This window comes from Larimichthys crocea, unplaced genomic scaffold, assembly GCF_000972845.2.
Source record: "Larimichthys crocea isolate SSNF unplaced genomic scaffold, L_crocea_2.0 scaffold27, whole genome shotgun sequence".
Classification (NCBI taxonomy): Eukaryota; Metazoa; Chordata; class Actinopteri; family Sciaenidae; genus Larimichthys; species Larimichthys crocea.
In genome coordinates, this window is record NW_020853563.1 from 96,315 (window position 1) to 120,076 (window position 23,762).

General features: G+C 38.9%; 2 protein-coding genes and 1 long non-coding RNA gene across 3 annotated transcripts in view; 2 read left to right on the plus strand and 1 right to left on the minus strand.

Moving 5' to 3' along the window:
• Positions 1 to 316: 316 nt before the first annotated feature.
• acox3 (acyl-CoA oxidase 3, pristanoyl) overlaps positions 317 to 23,762 on the minus strand; it is a 54,356-nt gene continuing 30,910 nt past the window's right edge. Inside the window, exons 10-19 of the mRNA XM_027275982.1 lie at positions 18,805 to 18,987; positions 18,571 to 18,693; positions 18,362 to 18,482; positions 18,162 to 18,284; positions 17,346 to 17,459; positions 16,853 to 16,968; positions 5,977 to 6,151; positions 5,834 to 5,901; positions 5,382 to 5,468; positions 317 to 1,246 (exon numbers count right to left, since the gene is read on the minus strand). Of these exons, the coding sequence (XP_027131783.1) occupies positions 1,127 to 1,246; positions 5,382 to 5,468; positions 5,834 to 5,901; positions 5,977 to 6,151; positions 16,853 to 16,968; positions 17,346 to 17,459; positions 18,162 to 18,284; positions 18,362 to 18,482; positions 18,571 to 18,693; positions 18,805 to 18,987 (1,230 nt within the window). The 3' untranslated portion in view covers positions 317 to 1,126. The remainder of the gene's footprint in view (positions 1,247 to 5,381; positions 5,469 to 5,833; positions 5,902 to 5,976; positions 6,152 to 16,852; positions 16,969 to 17,345; positions 17,460 to 18,161; positions 18,285 to 18,361; positions 18,483 to 18,570; positions 18,694 to 18,804; positions 18,988 to 23,762) is intronic.
• LOC109137544 (uncharacterized) lies at positions 6,158 to 15,167 on the plus strand. Its single transcript, XR_003461886.1, has 2 exons — positions 6,158 to 9,101; positions 15,044 to 15,167. It is a non-coding gene; the product is annotated as an uncharacterized LOC109137544 (long non-coding RNA).
• Positions 9,095 to 13,840, plus strand: LOC113744891 (uncharacterized). The gene is made up of 2 exons (XM_027275984.1): positions 9,095 to 9,979; positions 10,060 to 13,840. The coding sequence occupies exons 1-2, from the start codon at positions 9,858 to 9,860 to the stop codon at positions 11,093 to 11,095; spliced, it is 1,158 nt and encodes a 385-aa protein (XP_027131785.1). The 5' UTR covers positions 9,095 to 9,857; the 3' UTR covers positions 11,096 to 13,840.

Consider the following 23,762-nt stretch of genomic DNA (forward strand, 5'->3'; position numbering starts at 1 on the left):
TTGATAAGTGTTCAAGCATCATTAAAAAGCTAAGTTGAAGCAAGTCATAAACCAGGGTGGATGCATGTTTTATTATGATGCATATTGATGTTGAGAACGTTTAAAGCCTGGACAAGTTTATTGTCATTGTTTAATAGCATATTAAAATGAATTGGAACTAATTTATCCTTCGATGGTAGAAAAAAAAATGAGAGCACAACTGGCATGAATTGTGCTGAAACCACTGGTATAATCCTTTACATAGAGCCTTTAGGGATTCACTGGAGTACAACAAAAATTGTGCACATTTTAATAAAAGAAGCAACTACAAAATGAGTTGTATTAGTAAATGTATTTTTTTTATTTGATTCTATCAAGACATGATCATTTACACATTCATTAAAATATTACATCACATTACATATGATTCATTTCTTTGGAGCCAAAGAGTTAGAATATATATACTGAGGCCATATTTGTACATTGAGCACTCAGAATGCTATTGGGTGTATACATTATACAATTGATTCCCTCATTTAGAAAGTTTCTGTATTAAGAACGGAGATAGGTTACTGTTATACAGAGATTACATGTTATAGAACAGGTTGTAGTGATCGTCAGTGATCGAATTTCTGTGCCCTAGTAGCAGAGTAGATTAGGATGAATTTTCAATTTAATACCAGACAACAATTTTGCAGCAGAGATGTTGTAGAAGAAGCCCATTATTTTGCCACCAAATGCAACAATGTTGACATTTTCATCTACAGATGCAAACTGTTAGCAGTCCCACATGGATGTCTGATCAGTAGATCATTTAAGAGAAACAAGTTACTGTGAGTTGTACTGAAGTTTGTTCATGCTATGTTGCTGTTTGTCACCAGGGCATTACTTCTTTACAGTTTAAAATTAAGTCATTAGAATAATTAGAAAAAAGAACATAATTTTTCTATACGCAGAGAAATAGGGAAAAAAATAACCCTGGAACTTAAAACGATACCTGACATGTAATTCACAAAATAGTTTAGTATGCTGTAGCGTATTATATAACTTTTAGTTGGACTGATTTTAAAGACCTCATTAACCATAATAAGCACATATCATTGTATAGTTCGAAATTTTGTGGGCACACAAATTTAACTTGTAGGTTTTAGAGTTTTGGACGGAGTGATCCAACCACAGGCTTGTCTGAGCAGAACTCTTTCCACCAAGATGGCCGCTCCAGTACCTGGCTGCCCTGCAACACTGCTGACCACAGATTCTTGTAAAGCTGTGAAAAAGAGACAGAGAGCTTTTATCATATTTTATTTTAAATGTTAAAGTTATGTTGAGAAACAGGTCCTGATCCATTCCCAGTCTTCCGTTTCTTGTAATCCCAATTCCACTTTAAAAAACCCACTTAAGAAACACTTCATTTAGGTAAAATACCGGAACCATTTCCTAATTCACCTTTCTAATGCAATTCCAGCAGATGTGGTTGGAGATCCAGGACTTGACCTGGGCCATAGTAACCTATAGGGATATCCAATGCTATAGATACATCAGTATTTGTGTTTTCTTATTTATGCAGTTTGAAAATACTTTTTCTTTCACATAAAGTTTAAATCTAAACTTTGTGTTGTTTGTCCAATCATGTATTGTCCATGTAAGGTATTTCTATAGTAAACATGTAAATGGCAATATGACCATACAGTGCTGTGAAAAAGTATTTACCCCCTTCCTGGTTTCTGATTATTTTGCATATTAGTCACACTAAAATGTTTCAGATCATCAAACAAATTTTAATATTAGAAAAGATAATCTAAGTAAATATAAAAAGAGACTGGCAAAAATGGCATCCATGGGAGAGTTCCAAAGAGAAAATCACTGCTGACCAAGAAGAATACAATACATCTCACATTTTCCAAAAAACATCTTGATGATCCCCAAAACTTTTTGAAAATATTCTGTTGAGGCAAAAGTTGAACATTTTGGAAGGTGTGCATCCCGTTACATCTGATGTGATGACTTGCTGTAATTGACTGAACTGTGTTCATGACCTCAAGCTCAAGCACACTTGGGTTATGCAGAAAATGGAGCATGGAACTAATCCTCCAATGTGGCTGAATTAAAACAATTCTGCAAAGAGTGGGACAAAATTCCTCCACAGCGGTGTGAAAGACTCATTGTAAATCATCACTAATGCTTGATTGCAGTTGTCCAGGGTGACACAACCAGTTATTAGGTTTATGGGGCAATTACTTTTTCACATAGTGCCAGGTAGGTTTGCATAGTTTTATGTCCCTTAATAAATCATCATTTAAAAACTGCATTCTGTATTTCCTCAGATTATATTTGTCTAATATTAAAATTAGTTTGATCTGAATCATGTAAGTGTGACAAATATGCAACAAAAAAAACAAAAAAAAAACCTAAGGAAGGGGGCAAACACTTTTTCAAGTGCTCGAGTCTCTCTGTTTTAAATCAGAATAAGAAAAGTTTTGAAACAATGGATCACTGTAAACTCTGTAAATGTTGTTAGAATGGAAAATGTGAGAGACATAGCAAGAGTAACTCAGTGGGGTGGGTTTTAGAGGTTGAATTTAAAAGTAGTTGTGCAGGTATTTAGGGCTTCAGTGTACTGTCTATTTACACATTGAAGAAAAGAGGCTTGAACCCATGAACTTTGGTTATAGTGTGGGTAGATGTCTTCTTCATAAAAAGTTTTGATATGAATACTCTGAGTTGTCAACATCACTTCCTGTCTGACCAGACATCAAAAACCCGAAACAAGCTGTCTGTTGGTTCTTTACTAACCAGAAATTAGAAATGCCAAATCTCTTCCTGATTTCAGACAACAACCCAAACAAATTACAACTTGAAACCTCTCCATGTCTTTATATGTGACTGCTAAACAGGAGAGTGATTCATAGTAGTTTATGTTAGATTATAACCAGAAATTTGAATACAGAAATGTCAAAGAATTGTTTGAGGTCATTAAGAAAGAAAATCTGTTTTTTGAATACACTAGACGTATCTAATGATTTACACATTCTAAAATGTTCCCTAACTTGATGAATGAATAGTGCAACAAAAGAATTGCATACTCCATCTATATATCAATTGCAACTAGAAAATTCCCGCAGAAATTTTGAGAGTGATGAGTGGGCTGTTGCCGGGGGTCTGTATTCAAAAAGCACCCCTCAAATAGTCATTTTTAACATGTTTATTCAGACACAGGAGCAGCTAGCAATTAACATTAGCGTGTTAACAATTACCATGTCTTTAATTTTTAGTGGCTAATGTTAATTAATATATTAGCATTTGCAGTAATTTTAACATTGGCTGCTAATGTTACCAGTTAGCATGTCTTCACAGCTAGCACTAATGCACTAGCTGCTCTGCTGTCTCTGACGTGCTAGCAATTAACATTAGCATGTTAGCATTAGCATGTATTCTTAGTGACTGAAAATGAGTGGCTAGCATTAACGTGCTAGCAATTAACATTAGCATGTTAGCATTAGCATGTTAGCAATGAGCATGTATTTAATTCTTAGTGGCTAATTGTTAACGCGCTAGCTGCTCTGCTGTCATTGTCTGTCATTTTAGACAGACAACGCGCTAGCAATTATCATTAGCACGTTAGCTTTAGCATGTTAACATGAGCATGTATTTAATTAGTGGCTAATGCTAATTACTAGCACTGACGCGCATGTTAGCATTAGAATGTTAGCAAGTAGCATGTATTTAATTCTTAGTGGCTAATGCTAATTGACATTAACATGTTAACATTAACATATTAGCAATGATCATGTATTTAATTCTTAGTGGCAAATGTTAATTGCTAGCGCACACGGCTAACAATTACCATTAAAACATTGGCATTAGCATGTATTTAATTCTTAGCAATTACCATTTGCAGTAATTTTAGCATTGGCCGCTAATGTTAGCAGTTAGCATGTCTTTACAGCTAGTGCTAACTCGCTAGCTGCTCTGCTGTCTCTGACTTGTTAGCGCGTCACTGACGTGCTAGCACTTAAGATTAGCATGTTAACATTAGCATGTATTCTTAGTGACTGAAAATGAGTGGCTAGCACTGATGTGCTAGCAATTAACATTAGCATGTTAGCATTAACATGTTAACAATGAGCATGTATTTAATTCTTAGTGGCTAATATTAATTAATAAGCATTAGCAGGTTACCATTAGCAGGTTAACATTAGCATGTTAACATTGGCATGTATTTAATTCTTAGTGGCTAATACTAATTAATAAGCATTAGCAGGTTACCACTAGCAGATTAGCATTAGTATGTTAGCATTGGCATTTATTTAATATGTAGTGGCTTATGTTAATTGTTAACACGCTAGCTGCTCTGCTGTCATTGTCTGTCATTTTAGACAGACAACGCGCTAGCAATTAACATTAGCATGTTAACATTTGCATGTTTACATTAGCATGTATTCTTAGTGACTAAAAATGAGTGACTAGCACTGACGTACTAGCAATTAACATTAGCATGTTAACATTAACATGTTAACATTAACATGTTAACATTAACATGTATTTAATTCTTAGTGGCTAATGTTAATTAGCATTAGCAGGTTAACATTAACATGTTAGCAATGATCATGTATTTAATTCTTAGTGGCTAATGCTAATTGCTAGCGCAGATGGCTAACAATTAACATTAACATTTTGGCATTAGCATGTATCTTATTCTTAGTGGCTAATGCTAATTAGCATTAGCATGTTAACATTAACATGTTAGCAATGATCATGTATTTAATTCTTAGTGGCAAATGCTAATTAGCATATTAGCAAGTAGCACATTACCAAGTAACATGGGGCAGTTCCTTCAACCTCATGACTCATTTGCTCTGACATGCACTGTGAGCTGTAAGGTCTTATATAGACAGGTGTGTGCCTTTCCTAATCAAGTCCAATCAGTTTAATTAAACACAGCTGGACTCCAATGAAGGAGTAGAACCATCTCAAGGAGGATCAGAAGAAATGGACAGCATGTGAGTTAAGTATGAGTGTCACTGCAAAGGCTCTGAATACTTATGACTATGTGATATTTCAGTTTTTCCTTTTTAATAAATTTGCAAAAATTTCTACATTTCTGTTTTTTTCTGTCAAGACGGGGTGCTGAGTGTACATTAATGAGAAATAAAATGAACTTTTTTGATTTTAGCAAATGGCTGCAATGAAACAAAGAGTGAAAAATTTAAAGGGCTCTGAATACTTTCCGTACCCACTGTGTGTGTGTGTGTATATGTATATGTATATGTATATGTATATATATATATATACACACACACATACATACATACATACATACTAACTGTGTTATCCATGTCTTATTCACAGAGAATATAAAATACTTATCTGGTTGGCAAAAATTGGACTTTATGTGTCTTTACCTGTCCATTGGCACATCCAATAGGGGAGTTGAGAATGAAATCAGGAGGTGCGAAAACGTCCACTAACGCAACTGCATCATCCTTCAACTGTAGGAGAAACACAGAATAGATAATGGAATAAGCTTTTTTAAGGCAGTAAGTAAGCAAAGAAGCCAATTATAATAAGCATAAGATCATCTGTAAATCTCTCAGGTTTTACTCAGGTCCAAGTAAACTAAGTAATAACTCCAGCCCACATCTCTATTTACATGGGTCAGTAGAGCGCTGTGATTCACACAGTAGGATGACTGGACTATAAATTTTACTTGAAATGTATGAGAGCACTGGGATTTAATGTTTATAATGCCTTCCAGTCTGTCTACATATAACAAAAAATAATTGGTGTAAATCAGAGGGACATGGGTCTTAGAGAGTGAGATGGACGGAAAGACACAAAGAGAAATTCTCTGTACCTGGGAGCACAGTGTGACAATTGTCATCTGGACCAACTCTGCAGGTTTTCCTCCACTCATGTAATTACCTGTAAAGGAAAAAAAACTATGTTACAAACATACAGTGGAATGTGCATGCCGGAAATTTAGATTATAGCACATACCCTGGTAGAGTGTGGCCATGTGGCTGCTGAGGCACCACAGCCCATAAAGGCTACACAGCTTGCATAGTACAGGTCTAAGACGAGCTGGTGTGTCCTGATCAGTAGTCAGCTCATGAAACCTCTGAAGACAGTTGTATTCAATATAGGCCATGGCCAGAGAACGACAGTAGTATACCTAAAAGCACACAACAGGAAGGGGCTTTTAATTATGCTGTAAGCCAAAGCAGTCGTGGAAGCAGGATGGATGGATGGATAGATGGATGGATGGATTGATGGATGGATTTTGATCATTGTGCTTACAATGCAGCTCCAGACAGTGGGGCATTGGTCATTGTATAAATTATTGCTATCCAGCTTTAAAAATGAATGAATATAAAAAAAAAGCAGCAAGTAATATTGTTGTTGTTTTTTCTTTTCTTTCTTTATTTGAGTAAACCTTAAACCATTTTCCAAAACAAAGATCTACATAAACGTCAGTTTGACAGAAGAGGCCAGTCAAGTGGGTGAGCCATGAGAATGGACAGGGATGGGCAAAATGTGTAGATGTTACAGATAAAACATGGTGATGTAACTAAACACAGTATGACACAAAACTAAGTTATTACTACTCGCTTACGATAAGACAAGTAATTGTGTGTAAAGTCAGGGACACATTACTGACCAGTGATATGAAGTAAGGATGGATCAAAAGTTTGTGTCAGTGTTCTGACACTTTAACTTACTGTGGATGGCATATGGATAAAATGTCTTTTATTTCTTCAGTGACGATATAATATGGACATTTACATGCTGATCAAGCTTCTACTTTAGTGGATCTGTTCACCAGTTCATTGCTGTTTAACTTCTGTAAATGTTGTCCTGTGTTGTGTGAACAATACACTGCCCCTGAGCTCCTTAGTCCAAACTAGTCAACTACGTGTTGGCAACTAATGTTACTGTAAGCAGAAGTTAGCAGTTAGCATTATAATTAAATCACAGAGAGTTGTTTAGGCGGAGCAGCCAGAGGACATCAGAAAACATTTTCTCCATATAGCTGCTATTGTGTGTGATGTATAAAATTTCATGAGTACTGCTTAATTGACTGAGTGCCGAATTGTTTCAAACAATTTTTGATTTTTTCCTGTTTTTTTAATGTTTTCTTAGAGCTATGGTTTAAGTATATAACAAAAATGTAGACTGGAATACTATGCATGGTCTGAAACATTTAAGTTGATGTAATATGAACATTGGTAACTGTTAATCACTGGAAGCAGAACCCAGTTTAAGGTGAAATATAATATAATCAAGACAATATAATGCTGTAAAACAGGGAGACCACAATGTTTGAGCATCCAGGATGGGAGGTGTTGGGCACCTGCACTTGTAGTAGTAAGACTTGGGAGTATGGTCTGTGTTAAAGTGTGAAACTTACAATATAACTGTGTGAAACAATGTGAAACTTACAAGACTTTTAGAAAATGTACCATAATAACTGTGTGAAACCTATAACAGTGTGAAATATATAAAACCTTAAAAAAATACAGTTGAAGAAATCTGTGACATGATGGTGTAAGAAAAGGTAATAAAGGGTTTTTAAAAAATAGTATAATTGTAAAACAGAATCTAATGATGTCATCCAGTGAAGAATAAAACAAAAGAAAACATCTTGGCCTCAATAGACCAAGAGCAGTAGGTGTAAGACGAGACACCATTAAGAATGGAAAATCCCCAAAACATTGGTCGAGCCTGAGGGTCCACCATTATGTCACAGAGAAAGTTTGATGATAATAGGCTGGACAAACACAAACAGGCAGGACATATGAAATTTGCATAAAGGTAATAATAATTTGCAGAAAGCCTGAGTCAGCGAATTCAGTCATTACCATCATGACTCAGGCTTTGTATTGTCTGTCAAGATAATAAAAGCTCTATCTGCTGCCAGTCCTGATGAATCCTGTGTGTTATTGCCTGCTGAAGTAGAGTAACACTATTTGACCTGCAGCTGAAATTAGACAAGTTGCATCCAGTCTGCAGAGCAAGAGACAAGTTGAAGACAACATGTGCCATAAACAGCTGCACACTTCTTATGGGAGATGGTACCTGTTCAAGTAGGTTACATAGTGCAGTGGAAAGGAAGGAAGAAGTGTTTAGACTTCAGAGGCGTCATTCATAAGGTTTCTTTAATATTGGATTTGTACTACCAATTGAGCTATTTCAGTCATTTTGCCATCCGTTTCTTGATACTTCTGAAATTTTTTATACCAAGTAAAAGATATCATAGATGTCAAACATTGTCATAATCCCCAACTATTACAGCTAGAATGCTGAAGGTGATCAGCTTTTCCCACTCAGTTGCTCATAATTACACTTTTTAACCACTTTTTTAATATCTGACAGATGTGTTTTAGTGCGTTTAAGCCTTCATAGCAAATGAGGGATAATGTAATGGAAAATTTATATTACATGATTGTGTGTTCTTTTATAACCATATATAGCCATGTTTGATCTCAGTAATATTCAAAAAGTTTTTGAAGTATAACACTGTGTGCCTTATAATCTTGTTTGGTTTCACTCAGTACCTTGCACTTAGAAATCTTTCTCTCATTTATGCAAGTTGTTTGAAGAAGTAGTTTTCTGATGTATAAACTTGACCTTGGTTCTCACGGTCCAGCAGAGCTTGTTAGTGAGGTTTGATAGGGATGAACACACTCCATTGTAACCACCTGGTACAGTTAGATAAGTAAATCATAATAATGACGAATACTCCTTAGAAATGTATAAGAATCAGTGTGGGACTGCCCCACCCTGAACATTTTCTGCAGACTGTCTTGTGCATTTGCAGAACTGCCCCTCTTGCAAGAATAAAATGAAAAAAACCTTTAAGGACCAATTGTTTGACTCAAGATCCTTATTTTGTGTCGGTAAATTGCTTCCTAGAAATTTCAGCAACAAACTTGGCGTTGTCGGCAGGATCTCAGGCTGATCGCTCAGGACCCAGAGAAGGTGACTGATCATCTGAGACTGATCAAATTTGTCTCACCTCCACCTCAGTTCATTCGAGACGGGAGGACCCTCTCCGTCGACCTAGAAGCTGTCACCTTGAGGTCCAACAAACTCAGATTAACAGAAAACATCCTAAATTCAGGGTAAGCAAAATTTTCAATTGTTTAATGAATCTAAGGATCAATTTTGGATTGAGTCAATCAGTCTTTGAATATGGAGAAGAAGGTTACTCTGGTCACATATTAGGACAAGTGTAGTAAGATATTCTACACTAAAAATCTCTGGGAGATTAACTGATAGTGTTTGTATTAGGTAGTTAGTATACTACAAAACTAATCTCCGGGAGGTTAAAATACAACTTATCAGAATAGGTCAGTCAGTTACCTAGGCAAAACTGGACATCTTAGGGAGACGTTTCTAAGATTAAAGGCGTGCGCAGACTCCTAAGGAAATGGGGTCGTCTGGGTCCAAGGTTGTGAGAGAGTGTCCTGATTCTCCATGTTGTCAAAGCATGAAAAAGAAATATGGTGATCAATGGGTACCGTTTTTCCATGTGTGGGTTGAAAAGTGGGGTTTCCCTAAAGAAGGGAGTTTTAGTATAAAAAAACTAGAGATGTTAAAGGCGAAAATAGATGCTGCAAGAAATGAGGTAAGAATGAAGAACAAAATTATTAAAAAAGATTTAGATGAGATGCATGGTCACAAAGAAAGCTGGAAACTGTGGATGAAGGAAGCAGAACATAGGGAACGACAACAGGCAGGGAAAGAAATGCCTAAATGTTCAGAGACAAAGTTAGGGAAAGAATGCTTTGCTACTGACACATGTAAACCTTCTCCCTCTGCTCCATCTGCGTATGCTGAGGCAAAAAGTGAAATGATGGCCCTCCAGCACAACCACGATGATGCATCGTATGTCTTCCCACCACCACCACGTCCCCCACCCCCGTCATATGGATCGATATCTTCAACAATCAAGGAACAGGATGAGAGCTCTGCATCTGGAGGAACCAGATCTAAAGAGGTAATTATACACAAAAATGCAGACAGTGCTTCAGTCCCCTCTGCCTCATCATCTATGTCTGAATAAATGCTCTCACCCAGTCACACACGAACAGGAGTCAAGTACCAGCCTGATCTAGCTGACAGTACAACTATGGTAATGCCACAGCCAACAAACTCATTCCACCCATCCTTGCTGCACCCTAACTACAATATGCCTATGGTTGAGTATCCAGGCCCAACAGGTCCCATAAGAGTCCAAAGAGGATGGACAGACCCGGACATGATGGAAGCGGGAAAACAGCTTCCCTCCCTGGAATCTGGTGGGTACCGGTTTGGTGAGGAATTGGTGTCTTTCTGCAAAAACTGGAGTCCCACGTCGCATGAGTTACGACGACTACTGAAGAACAGACTCACAAGCGACCAGTTCCAGAGAATCGCCACTGACCTGGATGGCGACTATCACCAGGAACAATCAGAGTGGAGAGCAGCGGGAGAGTATGAGAGGTGGGTTGTTGGAGTCAGCAAAGCTATTGAACGTGCATTCCCACAGAAAGTCTGCATGACAACTATCCAACAATGCACCCAAAAAAAGGAAGAAAGCACTGAAGATTATTATCACAGACTGATAGGTGTGTTTGAACAATATTGTGGCATTCCCAAACCTGAGAATATGGACAGGGAAAATTACGAAACAGCGTATGAAAGTCATCTGAAAAATATGGATCATCTGAGTGGTTTCCGTCCTAGTGTTTACCACAGTGTCCAGAGTTCCTGCATTGGCTGGAAGGATCAATGTCTGAAGGAGATCTGTAGACATGCCAAACATGCCGAGGAGCGGCAAACAGAGGAAAGGGACAAGGAACTCGAAAAACGTGAGTTGACCCAGTACAATGCTTCTCTAACCATGATGCAAAGTATCGTTGACCAACATGCAGGCCGCGGACCCAATCGGGGACGCGGAGGACGCGGACGGGATCTGGGAGGCAAGCGAGGGAGAGGTGGAGGAAGAGGACAAACACAAGAAAACAATGCAACGCATGATCAGGATGAATGTTTCTACTGCAAAGAAAAAGGACACAGAGATTGCCCCAAAAAGAAAAAAAGAAGAAAAAGGAACATCCAAATTTGCCTCTGACTGACTGCCTGACACATTCGTGGTTTCATCTAAGGAGGAAGGTAATGCACCACACACAGCTGTTTGCAAGGAAGAAATGCTTGGCACTGATACACTGCTTTCCATGCTGTTAGGGACCGTTGATAGGTTAGAAAAGGAACAGGATTTCAAAACCACACCTACTTACAGCCTATTGTCATCTGAAGCCTATAAAAAAATGCCTACTATTGTTTGCATGGTAAAAGGGACCCCAATAACTTTTTTGGTTGATTCTGGCGCCACAAATTCCGTAATCAGATCCTCTGAGCTCAATTCCACTGACATTAAACTCAGTGGCAGATATACTTGGTCAGTTAGCGCTACAGGAAATTCAGTTAAAGAGAAATACTCTACTCCCATGATTTGTGAGTGGCAAACGGATGAGGGATTAGTGACGAGTAAACATTCCTTTTTGATTTCTGATGTTTGTCCAATTAATTTGTTAGGCCGTGATTTGATGTGCACATTTAACATTGTCCTCACCTCAACACCTGATGGATTGAGGGTTTCAAGATATGCAGATAACACATCAGCCTTTGTACATTTCAGCCCGACCACACCCTTGTATGTGTATCAGTGGTGGTTAGACCTCACTGTGTCTGTCTCCATTTTGCAATCTGCTGCTGATGTGATAAGCCCCTCCTCTGATAAAATGACACCTGAACATTTGCATTGCACTGCTCACGTCTCAGACGGACCAGACACTGACTATGCAAAAACATTTTTTTGCGACTTAAATGACAGCTTACTGACTACCAACTTGTACTGGACAGAAACCGAATGCGCAGCAGCCGTTTCTCTGACTGAGAAACAACTCAGATTTTATGACATACACGATTCACTGCCACACATCTCCTTTTCAAAACCTGCTAGCAAACAGTGGAGAGATTTGGGCCCATTTGTTAATCGATGCGAGCGTGCCTCAGATTGGACTCCCATGCCAGAAAATGGTGCATGTTATTCTCAATCTCTGGGGGCATTTAAAAGACCACTGCAAACTAAGATACATTGTCTACGTTCTGTGTATCTTTTGGAAAAAGACAATCCACATCACCTCACTGCATGCAGTCCCAGTGACATTTCCCCACTTTTGGATCAGGTTCCCCCTGAATTATGGGCAAACAGCAAATATGATGTGGGTCTGATAAAAAACTGTGAACCTGTTCAGATCACTGCAAAATCTGATTACAGACCTGTGGTGAAACAATATCCTTTGAAGAAGGAAGCCATTGAAGGCATCCGCCCTGTTTTTCACTCCCTACTAAAAGCAGGAGTGATTGTTCCCTGTGAGGACTCTCCAGTACAGACTCCTATTTTTCCTGTAAAAAAAATCAGACCTAAAGGCCAACCAGATGAATGGCGTTTTGTCCAAGACCTGCAAGCTGTTAATGCTGCAGTCACTTCACCGGCTCCAAATGTTCCAAATCCCTACACAATCATCTCACAGGTTCCTGAGGGCTCTCAGTATTTCTCTGTGGTTGATTTGTCTAATGCGTTCTTCTCTGTTCCAGTTCATAAAGATTCGCAGTTCTGGTTTGCATTCCTGTTTGATGGTAAACGTTACACTTTCACTAGAATGTGTCAAGGTTTCACTTCCTCTCCGTCTCTCTACAATGCAGCCTTGTCCAGAAGCTTATCTACATTGTCTCTTTCTGAAGGCTCTGCTCTCTTACAGTATGTTGATGACCTACTTATCGCTTCTCCCACTAAAGAGCAGTGTGAGACGGATACTGTTGCCCTCCTGCAACACCTGTGTCGGGAAGGACACAAAGCTAGCCTGAGTAAGCTACAGTTCGTACAGCAGGAGGTCACCTTTTTGGGTCATGTGTTAACCCCAAACGGCAAGTCTCTCTCTCCAGAACGCATATCTGCTATTGTCAACACACCTAAACCACTCACAAAGAAACAAGCTATGTCTTTTTTGGGCATGTGTTCATATTGCAGACATTTCATTCCTAACTTCTCTGTGCTTGAACGTCCTTTGAGAGATGTCACACATGCTAGAGGTCTCACAGCCTCCTCCAAAATCACCTGGACACCAGAGGCTGAAACATCTTTTGTCAACTTGAAGAAAGCTCTACAGTCCGCTCCAACTTTAGGGGTTCCAAACCATGATAAACCATTCGTCCAGTGTGTGGACGAAAAGGAGGGTGTTTTGCTACAAAAACATGGATCACAGTTAAAGCCTTTTGCTTATTTTTCATGCACTCTTGATCCTGTTGCTAGGGCTTTACCTCATTGTTTGAGAGCTGTAGCAGCAGCAGAACGAGCCGTTCTGGCCTCACGTGATTTTGTGGGTTTTTCAGAATTAACATTACTTGTTCCACATGCAGTCTCAGCTCTCTTGTCAGAACAGAAGACATCTCATCTTTCAGCAGCAAGATGGCTCAGGTACCATACCACATTTCTTGACCTGCCACATGTCACAATCAAAAGATGCACTGTCTTAAATCCAGCTACTCTTTTGCCTCTCCCAACCGATGGAGAGCCACACAGCTGTGAAACTGAAGTTCAACAGGTATGTACACCACGACCTGACCTTTCAGACACACCCTTGAACAACCCTGACCTAGTTTTCTATGTGGATGGGTCTGCTTCAAGAGACTCGGACACAGTACAATGTCGGACTGGTTATGCTGTTGTTGATGATCATGGTGTTGTACAATCTTCTCCTCTGCCTTCTCATTACTCAGCACAGGCAGCAGAGCTGGTGGCCTTGGCAGAAGCATGCAAATTGGCAAAAGGTAAAACAGCACCGACTCAAGGTATGCCTTTGGTGTCGTTCACGATTTTGGAGCCTTGTGGAAACACAGAAAATTTCTAAAATCTGATGGCAAACTAATTTTGCATCATGATAAGATATCTGCTTTGTTAGAGGCTATTTTGCTTCCAAAACAGATATCTGTCTGTAAATGTGCAGCACATACATCGTCTGAGGATGTGATTTCCAGAGGAAATGCTCGAGCAGATACAGCTGCCAAAGTAGCGGCTCGACTTCCCGTTAAGGTCAAACATGAAACCACCGCCCTATTGTCACATTCTGTTGCTTCTCTTTCTGATCTCAGCAGTTTTGTTACACCAGCAGAGAAGAAGCTGTGGACTCAGAATAACTGCTATCAGAAGGAGGGTGTGTGGTACGGACCAGATGATAACGTGTCTGCCAAAGAAATTGTATCCATGCTTTGCAAAACTCTCACATGGTTTGGATCATGTCTCAAAAACAGGTATGTGTGCAGGCTGATTGGTACACAAAAGGTTTTTCCACCTTTGCAGCAGATTTTTGCAGAAGTTGCATGATCTGTGCCAAAAACAATGTGGGCAAAACAAAACCACTGTCACAAACTGCAGCACACCCACCTACAATCAGACCATTCCAACATCTGATGATGGATTTCACTGAACTCAGCCCAGCTAAACGGAAGAAATATTGTCTAACTATGGTTGATATGTTTTCTAAATGGGTTCAAGTGTTTCCGTCAAAACATGCCACAGCATCAGTTGTGGCAAAAGCACTACTTACAGAGATAATTCCTAGATGGGGAATTCCAGAGAAAATTTCATCAGACAACTGTGCCCATTTCGTGAACGAAGCAATGGCACAACTCTCTGAGTGTTTAGGTTTTGACCTCAAAACTCACTGTTCTTACTATCCACAAGCAGGTGGTGCCATTGAACGCCAAAATCAGACCATCAAGACAAAATTGAGCAAATGCTGCGAGGAAACAGGTTTGTCATGGCCTAAAGCACTGCCTATTGTTTTGATGTACATGAGAATGCGCAAGCGCGAACCTGTCCCCTTTTGAGATTCTGTTTGCAGTCCCACCTCGAGTGGGAACAGATCCACCTGGACGGCAGATGGACACCACTCTCTGCGAGGACCAACTGGTGGACGTATTGCATATTCTTAACCAAATCTTTCTGTGACATCAGACGACAGGTTGCCAGTGCACAGCCCTCAGCGGCCTCAGGTCCTCTACATGACATTAAGCCTGGAGATTTCGTGGTGGTAAAGAACTTCAGGGGAAAGTCTTGGAGACATCATCGCTGGTTGGGACCGTTCCAAGTCCACCTGGTCACTCACACCGTTGTGAAGGTTGCAGAACGTGCTACTTGGATTCACGCAACACACTGCAGAAGAGTTCCACCCCCTGGGGGTACAACCACAGCAACAGTAGGAGAATAATCAGTGATGTGCTAGTAACCTCTCACTGTAGACTAGGCATACAGACGTGCCAAGGCCACACATACATTCACACACACGGCCAGAAGAAGCTGACTTCAAACCCAGAAAATGGAAAGACCACGCCCATGGCATCCATTCAGACATCCAGGCTTCTGTGGCATCAGAGGAACTGTGAGCATAATAATACTGTTAACCTTTCTTTTCACAGGTCCCATTCTGTGGTGGGAAAAGAGAAATGCTGAAACTGAATCTGCCCTGACTGACACTGACTCAGACTCAGACCTCGACCCTCTTGATGACGAAACCAATTTGTAAATGAAGTTGATCAGTTTCTCAGTATGATGATGTGTTTTGAATCCTTGTGAATTAACACATTTGATGTTGTTGAGAAATTGAATTTTTATATATATTATATATATATAGAATATATAGATATTTTTTTTTTTTTTTTTTGCTTATAGTGTGATTTTTTTATAATCAAAAGGAGGGAAATGGTTATGGAAAATTTATATTACATGATTGTGTGTTCTTTTATAACCATATATAGCCATGTTTGATCTCAGTAATATTCAAAAAGTTTTTGAAGTATAACACTGTGTGCCTTATAATCTTTCACTCAGTACCTTGCACTTTGAAATCTTTCTCTCATTTATGCAAGTTGTTTGAAGAAGTAGTTTGATGTATAAACTTGACCTTGGTTCTCACGGTCCAGCAGAGCTTGTTAGTGAGGTTTGATAGGGATGAACACACTCCATTGTAACCACCTGGTACAGTTAGATAAGTAAATCATAATAATGACGAATACTCCTTGGAAATGTATAAGAATCAGTGTGGGACTGCCCCACCCTGAACATTTTCTGCAGACTGTCTTGTGCATTTGTAGAACTGTTCCTCTTGCAAGAATAAAATGAAAAAAACTTTTAAGGACCAATTGATTGACTCAAGATCCTTATTTTGTGTCGGTGAATTGCTTCCCAGAAATTTCAGCAACAATAATTTACATTCATAGTCCTACAAATGTATCACACTGTCCATGGAGCTCTTCCTTCTAAGACTTAACTAATCAGAGGTTTTTGTAAAAACAACCATCACACTGATTGATTCATTTCTAGAGAATGTTAAATAGCTAGAATAAACATTATTACATGTGTGTACATCATATTAGTCACTCACAAAAACAAGTTTTATTCAGTTTAATTACTGAATGCAGTTTCCCAGAACCAAAACACACTCTGCCACTCTGTATGTCAAATCTTACAACTGACACTGTAAACTCCAGCCTGCATGTGTTACATTGATGGGAGCTACTCTGTAAAGACAGCACCCCCGAATCAGCTGGCCTAGAGTAAGTACAACATGAAAAGAAACATCTCTGGAGAGAAATTCTGACTCACTAATTCACAAATACAGCTTTGGTTCAAACATCATAAAATGAATGTCATGCAGTTTGAGCCATGGGTACAGCTGAGAGTATCCATAAAGGGTAACAAAAGGCCACTAATGCAGTGCAGGGTTGTGTGTTTGTTTGTGTGTGTTTAAGTATGTGTGTATCTTACCTGGCTGTTGTTACGAGCTTCAAACTCATTGTTTCCCGAGGCCCTCTGCTGTTCCAATCTCTTCTGGCTCTCGTCCAGCAAGAAACACACCAGCCACTTATAGGCTGTCAGTGGCACTGATTATGTATCACAGACAAGGTTACATTTCATGGAAAAACTACAAGATTACACATTTCCATATTATAGGTTAAGAAATGTTAACAGAGGTTGATAATGTAGTCCAGTGGATTTACTATTATTAGATGATTAGCAGTGGTCACGCTCTCTCTCTTTCTCTAACAGCTGAGGTACCATATTTATCACAATCTTATCAATCAATTATTATTTTTTTAATGTTTGTTTTTCTTACAAAATTGTGTCTGTAACTGACTAAAAAACTAAACTGAATGCAAGAATTGAATGAATTTCAAAATACAACTGTAACATGGGATTTACACCTCTGGAAAGTTTGGAAACAGCATATGAAAAATCCAGTTCTGACAATATCAAATACCTGCTGAGTCCATACACTGCTCTGATGTATTTGCTGTAAACTTGCTTTCCAGGATCTTGTGGAAATCATCCAGGAAATCCACAGTGTGAAAAGGAGATTCAATCCGCACACCATCTGAAACCGTACAACACAGCAGATGAAACTCAATCAGAGCCGCTCCACTTACCCTTAATCCTGCTACATCACTAGACTTTCTGAATCCTACATGCACATGTTCATGGTGAAGAACATAACAATCATTTCTTTAATATAACAACAAGAACTAAAACAAGAAAGATCAAGAGCTTCATTATACTTTTCCCACAACACCAAATATTATTTCACATAACATGCTGCTGTACTGTACCAATCTGCCTAGCATCACCTCTGTGGTCATAGGGCATGCTGTGTGCAAACTGATTTGCACATAATGCATACTGCACATCAAAAATACAGGCATCTGTCTATCACAGGTGAACTTCAATCAGGTAATAAACCATTCACCATAAGCCTTCAGTGAATAAATAACTGATGCAAGCAGCATCTACGTTTATCTCTGAAGTACTCACTGTTGAAGCCATTTGACTTATTTGTTTTTCACCTATAGTCATGTAAGTATCTAACCATGCTAGGACATAATCTATCTATATCTGAAATTATGCAGATCATAATAGAATATTGTTGGCTATGTAGATTAAGTAATATTACCGCAATGATAATGATGTTAAATCTTAAAAAAAGTCGTATGATCAGAATTTAGCATAACTCCTGTGCAGAACTCAACTTTCACCACAACCTTTGACCGACACCAATAAAACCTTGTGAAAGGGGACTCACCACGATGTTTAGCATCAAGCAAGCTGAGTAGGTAGTTGCTGGTCTGTTGCAGCAAGACGTTGTTGTCTCCTTCATATGTGCAGTTTGGATCATTGTCATTACGCAGATCTCCTAGCCGGTTCACTTAAAGAGAAAGAAAAACTAAGTTAGGTCTCTGAGTGTGCGTTTAATTTGTGTTTATCTGTATGTTTGAAACTGACTGGCCAAATATCCATGTCCACCGCAGGCCTCCCTACACTCCTGGATACCCCTCTGAGCGGTCCATGAGCCCAATGGTTTGCTAGAGCAGCCTATGGCATGAATCTCTCTGCCCATCTCTTCCTGGAAAACATATACAACAGACATATAAGACTAGTTTATACATGATGATACCTCTGGATAAAGACACATGCAACTCATTTATACTGACTTGTCTGTCACTCTTGTCCTTCATGATCTGTCCAATCTGGAACTCAACAAAGTTCATGAAGATGGATTTGGTGAAGTGTTCAAGAGCATATGCTGCTGCCAGGTACGGGATCAGGCGCCATTGCTGAAACAACATACTGAATATGTGTAAACATTTATGGCCAGACTCAAATGTGAGATATCTACATGAATACAAAAAAATAATTTTAAAGTGTTTTTTTCTCCCCATTCTGACCTGTAACTGGTACTCCAAAACAGGAATTTCCTCTGCTTCTTTGGGTCCAAACTGTCTCCTAGTTGCTGAGAAGCGGATGGCCACAATCAGAGCCAGCTTCAGGTTGACCAGACCCATCCTGGTGATGGACACCCTGCCACCAGACAGGGAACCCAGAGACGCCCCAAAACGTTTGTTTGGGTCCTGTAGGACAAGAAAGACACAGAGATATATGGGAAAACAACACAATAATTTAAAGATTATAAATAGGGAAGTTGAGAGAAAAAAAACTGAGTTTCAACAAGGAATCTCCCTGTTTCCCACTGCAGAACAACAAACTGTCCATATCCAGGCGTGCCAAGAATGAACTTAGTGGGATGTTTTATTCAAGACCTTAGGCTTGTATCACAAAACTGGCTCTATTTAGGTAAGTTGAGCCCAACATTGGCTGAAAAATGTTAATGATAAATTGATAAATGTTTTTTTCTGAGCTACAGTGATGGAATAAAAGAGTCTGTCAGCAGTGACCCAACCCTGGTAAAAGTGAGCCAGCTTCATAATATTAGAAAACCTGAATTAAAACCAAAGATAACTGACAATTATCTTGCTATTTACACCTCTCATAGGGTAGAATAACCAAATGGGAGGACCACACAGCAACTCAATTTAAGCAAAACATACTGTGTTATGTTATCAGTCAGTAGTGGGTGTTGGTGCTATGAAATTACAGTACTCACAAAAAGTTTGGGATATTTGACTTTCAGGTGCAATTTATGGAAAATGTAAAAAGTTCATGCTACAGTAATATTATATCATTAAAAGAGGGACATTTAATTAGAAGCATGCAAACAATTTATTGAAACCAAAAATTACAACAGTGGTGGGTATAAAATATAAGCATAAAATTTTAATGTGTATGTCTGTAACTTGTCATGTGACCTTGATCATCGATCACAGCGTGATTACACGTCTCATGCTGTTCACAAGGGGACTTATTCCAACCTGCTGATGACACACAGAGACACACAGAGTGCTCTCCAACAGTCTTTTTTGCCTAGGAAGTTTCCTAACTGAGTGAAATCATGCAGAAATATTTACATAGTATTTATTATAGGAGCTGTTTAAATCTCTAAATGTTAAGGAAAAGTGCTCCAATGCTTTTTTGCCTTTCTTATTTCCTTTAGCATAGGATACACTGGACCATGGAAATAATAATCTCACAATTCCTTGTAGGGGCAACAAAAAGGGACACACCATACAACGACAGACGTGTTGATGATACTGTATAATGATATAATAAAAACTTCATCATAAAGTCTAATGTTATTCTACAGTTCTATAGTTTTTACACACTGACTGTCCAGTGTGTGACTGTCTGTTAACAGACAGATGCATGTCTCCTCTATGAAACCTGTTCTGTGTCCTCACTGCATTGCATTCTTATAAACTCTGATGAACTGATCAGGGGTTGTTCCTCTTCACCTACTGCAGTTCACTGCATTTGTTTTGTTGATGACTGCGGAGCTGCTTTGACACAGATAGGTGTTCAAGTTTGCTCTCTGCTGTCATAAAAAACTTTCTCAAGTTCTTGTTAATGTTGTTAGTGCTATATAGACTTTAAGTTACCCAGGCTATTCAAATAAATATATAAAAGGTAAATATTGCACACCATTTAGTGTGAGGGTAGGTATTATCTCTGTGAACTTATTCATCATTTCTTAAGGCCTAGGGCCTTCACACAGTGGAATTCTCCAGGCCTGGTTGTTATTACGGACCATCTTCTCAACACGTCCATGTGGATTTGGTCCCTGAGATACCATTAAAATAGTTCAGCAGCAGTAAAAAGCAGACATAATGTGAAAACAGCATTGCAACAGTTATTGGTTACCTACTGCATTTGCGAACCGAGGGTCTAAGGCAGGGGTCTCCAACACATCGCTCACGAGCTACCAGTAGCTCGCCGCCCCTTTCCAAGTAGCTTGCCAAAAGGGCCAGCGAATCATACATAAATTTGAAAACTTAATTGGTCCCTCGGCAAATCTACTTAAATTTATGTCCAATCAAAATTCACAGTTGTCCCGTCCCCTTCCAACACAAAATGTGTTTAGCTGTCAATCAAAAAGTTGCGCAGCTGTCAAACTTGATGAGTCAGTGGTGACGTGAGATGAGCGAGAGTTTCCGATTGTGACCAGTGTCCAAAATAACAAGCAGGTTAAAACGTACCATTTTCACCAAGAGTGGGAGACAGAATTTAGTTTTACAAACGTCAAGTGGGTGTGTGTGTGTCTAATCTGCAGTGCCAGTGTGTCGGTCGGTAAAAGGTGTATGACAGGTCGTCACTCCAGATTTATTTAGGACTTTCCAAAGTTTTTGAACTATCATTGCATCATTCACCAACAGGCTAAATGCGCAGAAGAGATTTGACCATGTCATGACGCCTGTTATCAGGATCACCAATTCCATTCGAACAAAGGCAAAGCAACACCGGAGCTTCAAGCTGTTCCTGGAGGAATGCTCTGCGGCATATGGGGATCTCCTCCTCCACACCAAGGTCATATGGCTAAGTTGGGAGAAGATACTTCAGCACTTTCTTTCCTTGCTGGGCTAAATCAAGGCATTCATGGAAACGAGGAAGGAAGACACCACCTTATTATCTGATGCAGAGTGGCTACTTGATCTTGCTTTCCTGACCGATGTAACTGAGAAAATTAACCACCTAAACCTACAGTTAAAAGGTAAAAATATATGTGACATGATCAGTGCTGTCAAGGCATTCGGTGCAAAACTGTCATTGTACATTCAGCAAGTGAAAAACAAAAGATTTCAGCACTTCCCGTCTGTCTCAAAGATGCTGGACAGTCACACAGGTGCAGTCAGTATTTTAAATGTGTCCAAGTATTCAAGGCTTGGACAGGAGTTTGCTGACAGATTCAGTGACTTTGAGAAACTTGAGCCCTGTGTGGCATTTATGGCCAACCCTTTCATGGATGTAGACATTAGTGAGATTTCAGGACAGATGGCTGAACTTTTCTGTGTTGATCCTGTGGAAATGGAAATGGAGGTTATAAACCTTCAAAATAATGGGCAGTTGAAGTCTCAGCAGCATTCTCAGCATTTCTGGAGCTTGGAAGAGCCAGATAACTATGAAAATCTTCACCAAGCAGCTATGAAAATTTCTGCTTTGTTTGGGTCTACATACCTCTATGAGTCAGCTTTTTTTTTACATAAATGTCCTGAAATCAAAGCTCAGAACAAGACTGACAGATGAACATTTAAATGACTCCATAAGAGTGAACTTAAGTGGATAAACTCCAGCATACACCTCTCTTGACTCTTTGCAGTGTCAGTCATCTCACTAGCTAACAAAGACTGAACCTCTGAAGACATTCACACTTAGATGCACACACATACACAACTGAACTGAACTGAATGACTTTTATTGTGAATGCAATTTTTGTTCTTTATATGGATTTCGCCATTTAGAATACAGTGATATATTGATGATTTAAAATGTTGTGTTGGGTAAAGTTTTTGATTCTTGGTTTGTAGAAATTGTAAGTGATCCATAATAAAATTATATTTTCAGATGTCTTTGTGCATGTAAATAGTTTTGTGAGGTATGATACAGTTACATGGACATATATAACAATGATAAGTGAATAAGTAGCAATATCTGTATTTGTAGTAATAAGTTGGAGACGCCTGTTCAAAGGACAGAGGGTGTCACTCCCTGTACAGATTGTAAAGCCCTCCGAGGCAAATGTACTTTGTGACTTTGGGCTATACAAATAAAATTTGATTTGATTTGATTTGATTTATTCAGATCTGTGCCTGCATGCATTTTAGTTTTTTCAAGATTTATACAACCCTAATTCCAAAAAAGTTGGGACGCTGTGTAAAATGTGAATAAAAACAGAATGCAATGATTCGAAAATCTCACAAAGACATATTTTATTCCCAGCAGAACAACATGTGACGAGTTAAAACTGAGACATTTTACCATTTCATGGAAAATAAATTCCAAAGGGAATTTTAAATATTGGTTCATCTGACCTTAGAACAGTTTTCCATTTTTCCTTCCTTTAAATGAGCTTTGGCCTAGAGTTGTTTCTGGATCATGTTCCTGCATGACTTCTTCTTTGCATGAGCAACTCTAACTTGCATTTGTGGATTGCATGACAAACTGTGTTTATAGACAGTGATTTCTGAGTTTCTGAGTTCCATGCAGTGATTTCCAGTCGAGAATCAGGCCTGTTTTTAATGCATGCATAAGCATCCAGTTTTGACCTCTAACCTTGTCCTTTGCACACAGACTCCTTCTGATTGTCTGAATACTTTGATGATATTTTTCACTGTAGATGGTGGTGTCTTTGCAATTTTACAATGAGAACGTAGTTGGTCGCAGATTGGTGAACTGAAATGCTCCTTTTATACCCAGTCATGTTAATTAACTGTCAAATGCTCCTCCAGTTGTTGTTTTGTTTTTTGAGATGTGTTGCTGCCATCAATTTCAAAATGAGCTAATATTTTCCATGAAATGTTAAAATGTCACAGTTTCAACATGTAATATGTTGTTTATGTACTATTGGGAACAAATATATGGGTTTTTGAAACTTACAATCATTACATTCTGTTTTTATATTTTACACAGCATCACAACTTTTTTGGAATTGGGGTTGTAAATGTAAACGCGTCCCTTTGTTACTAAAATAAACACTGTATGGAATACACAGGTATTTTACATTACTAAAGGGTACAGGTCTCCATCTCTGTGGCTTAGGTGGTAGAGATGGTTGTCCATTATTCAGAGATAAAGCCGATCAAAATACTGTTTATTTCATCTCTGCCAACTGCTATACATTTCACTATAATGCATTAGAAGCATTCTGGTTTCCATTTCGTCTGAGTACGTCATGTTTGAGTGGACATGCAGATAAACAGTCTGCGTGGTAAGCAAAGAAGTGGAACACATTGGCTAA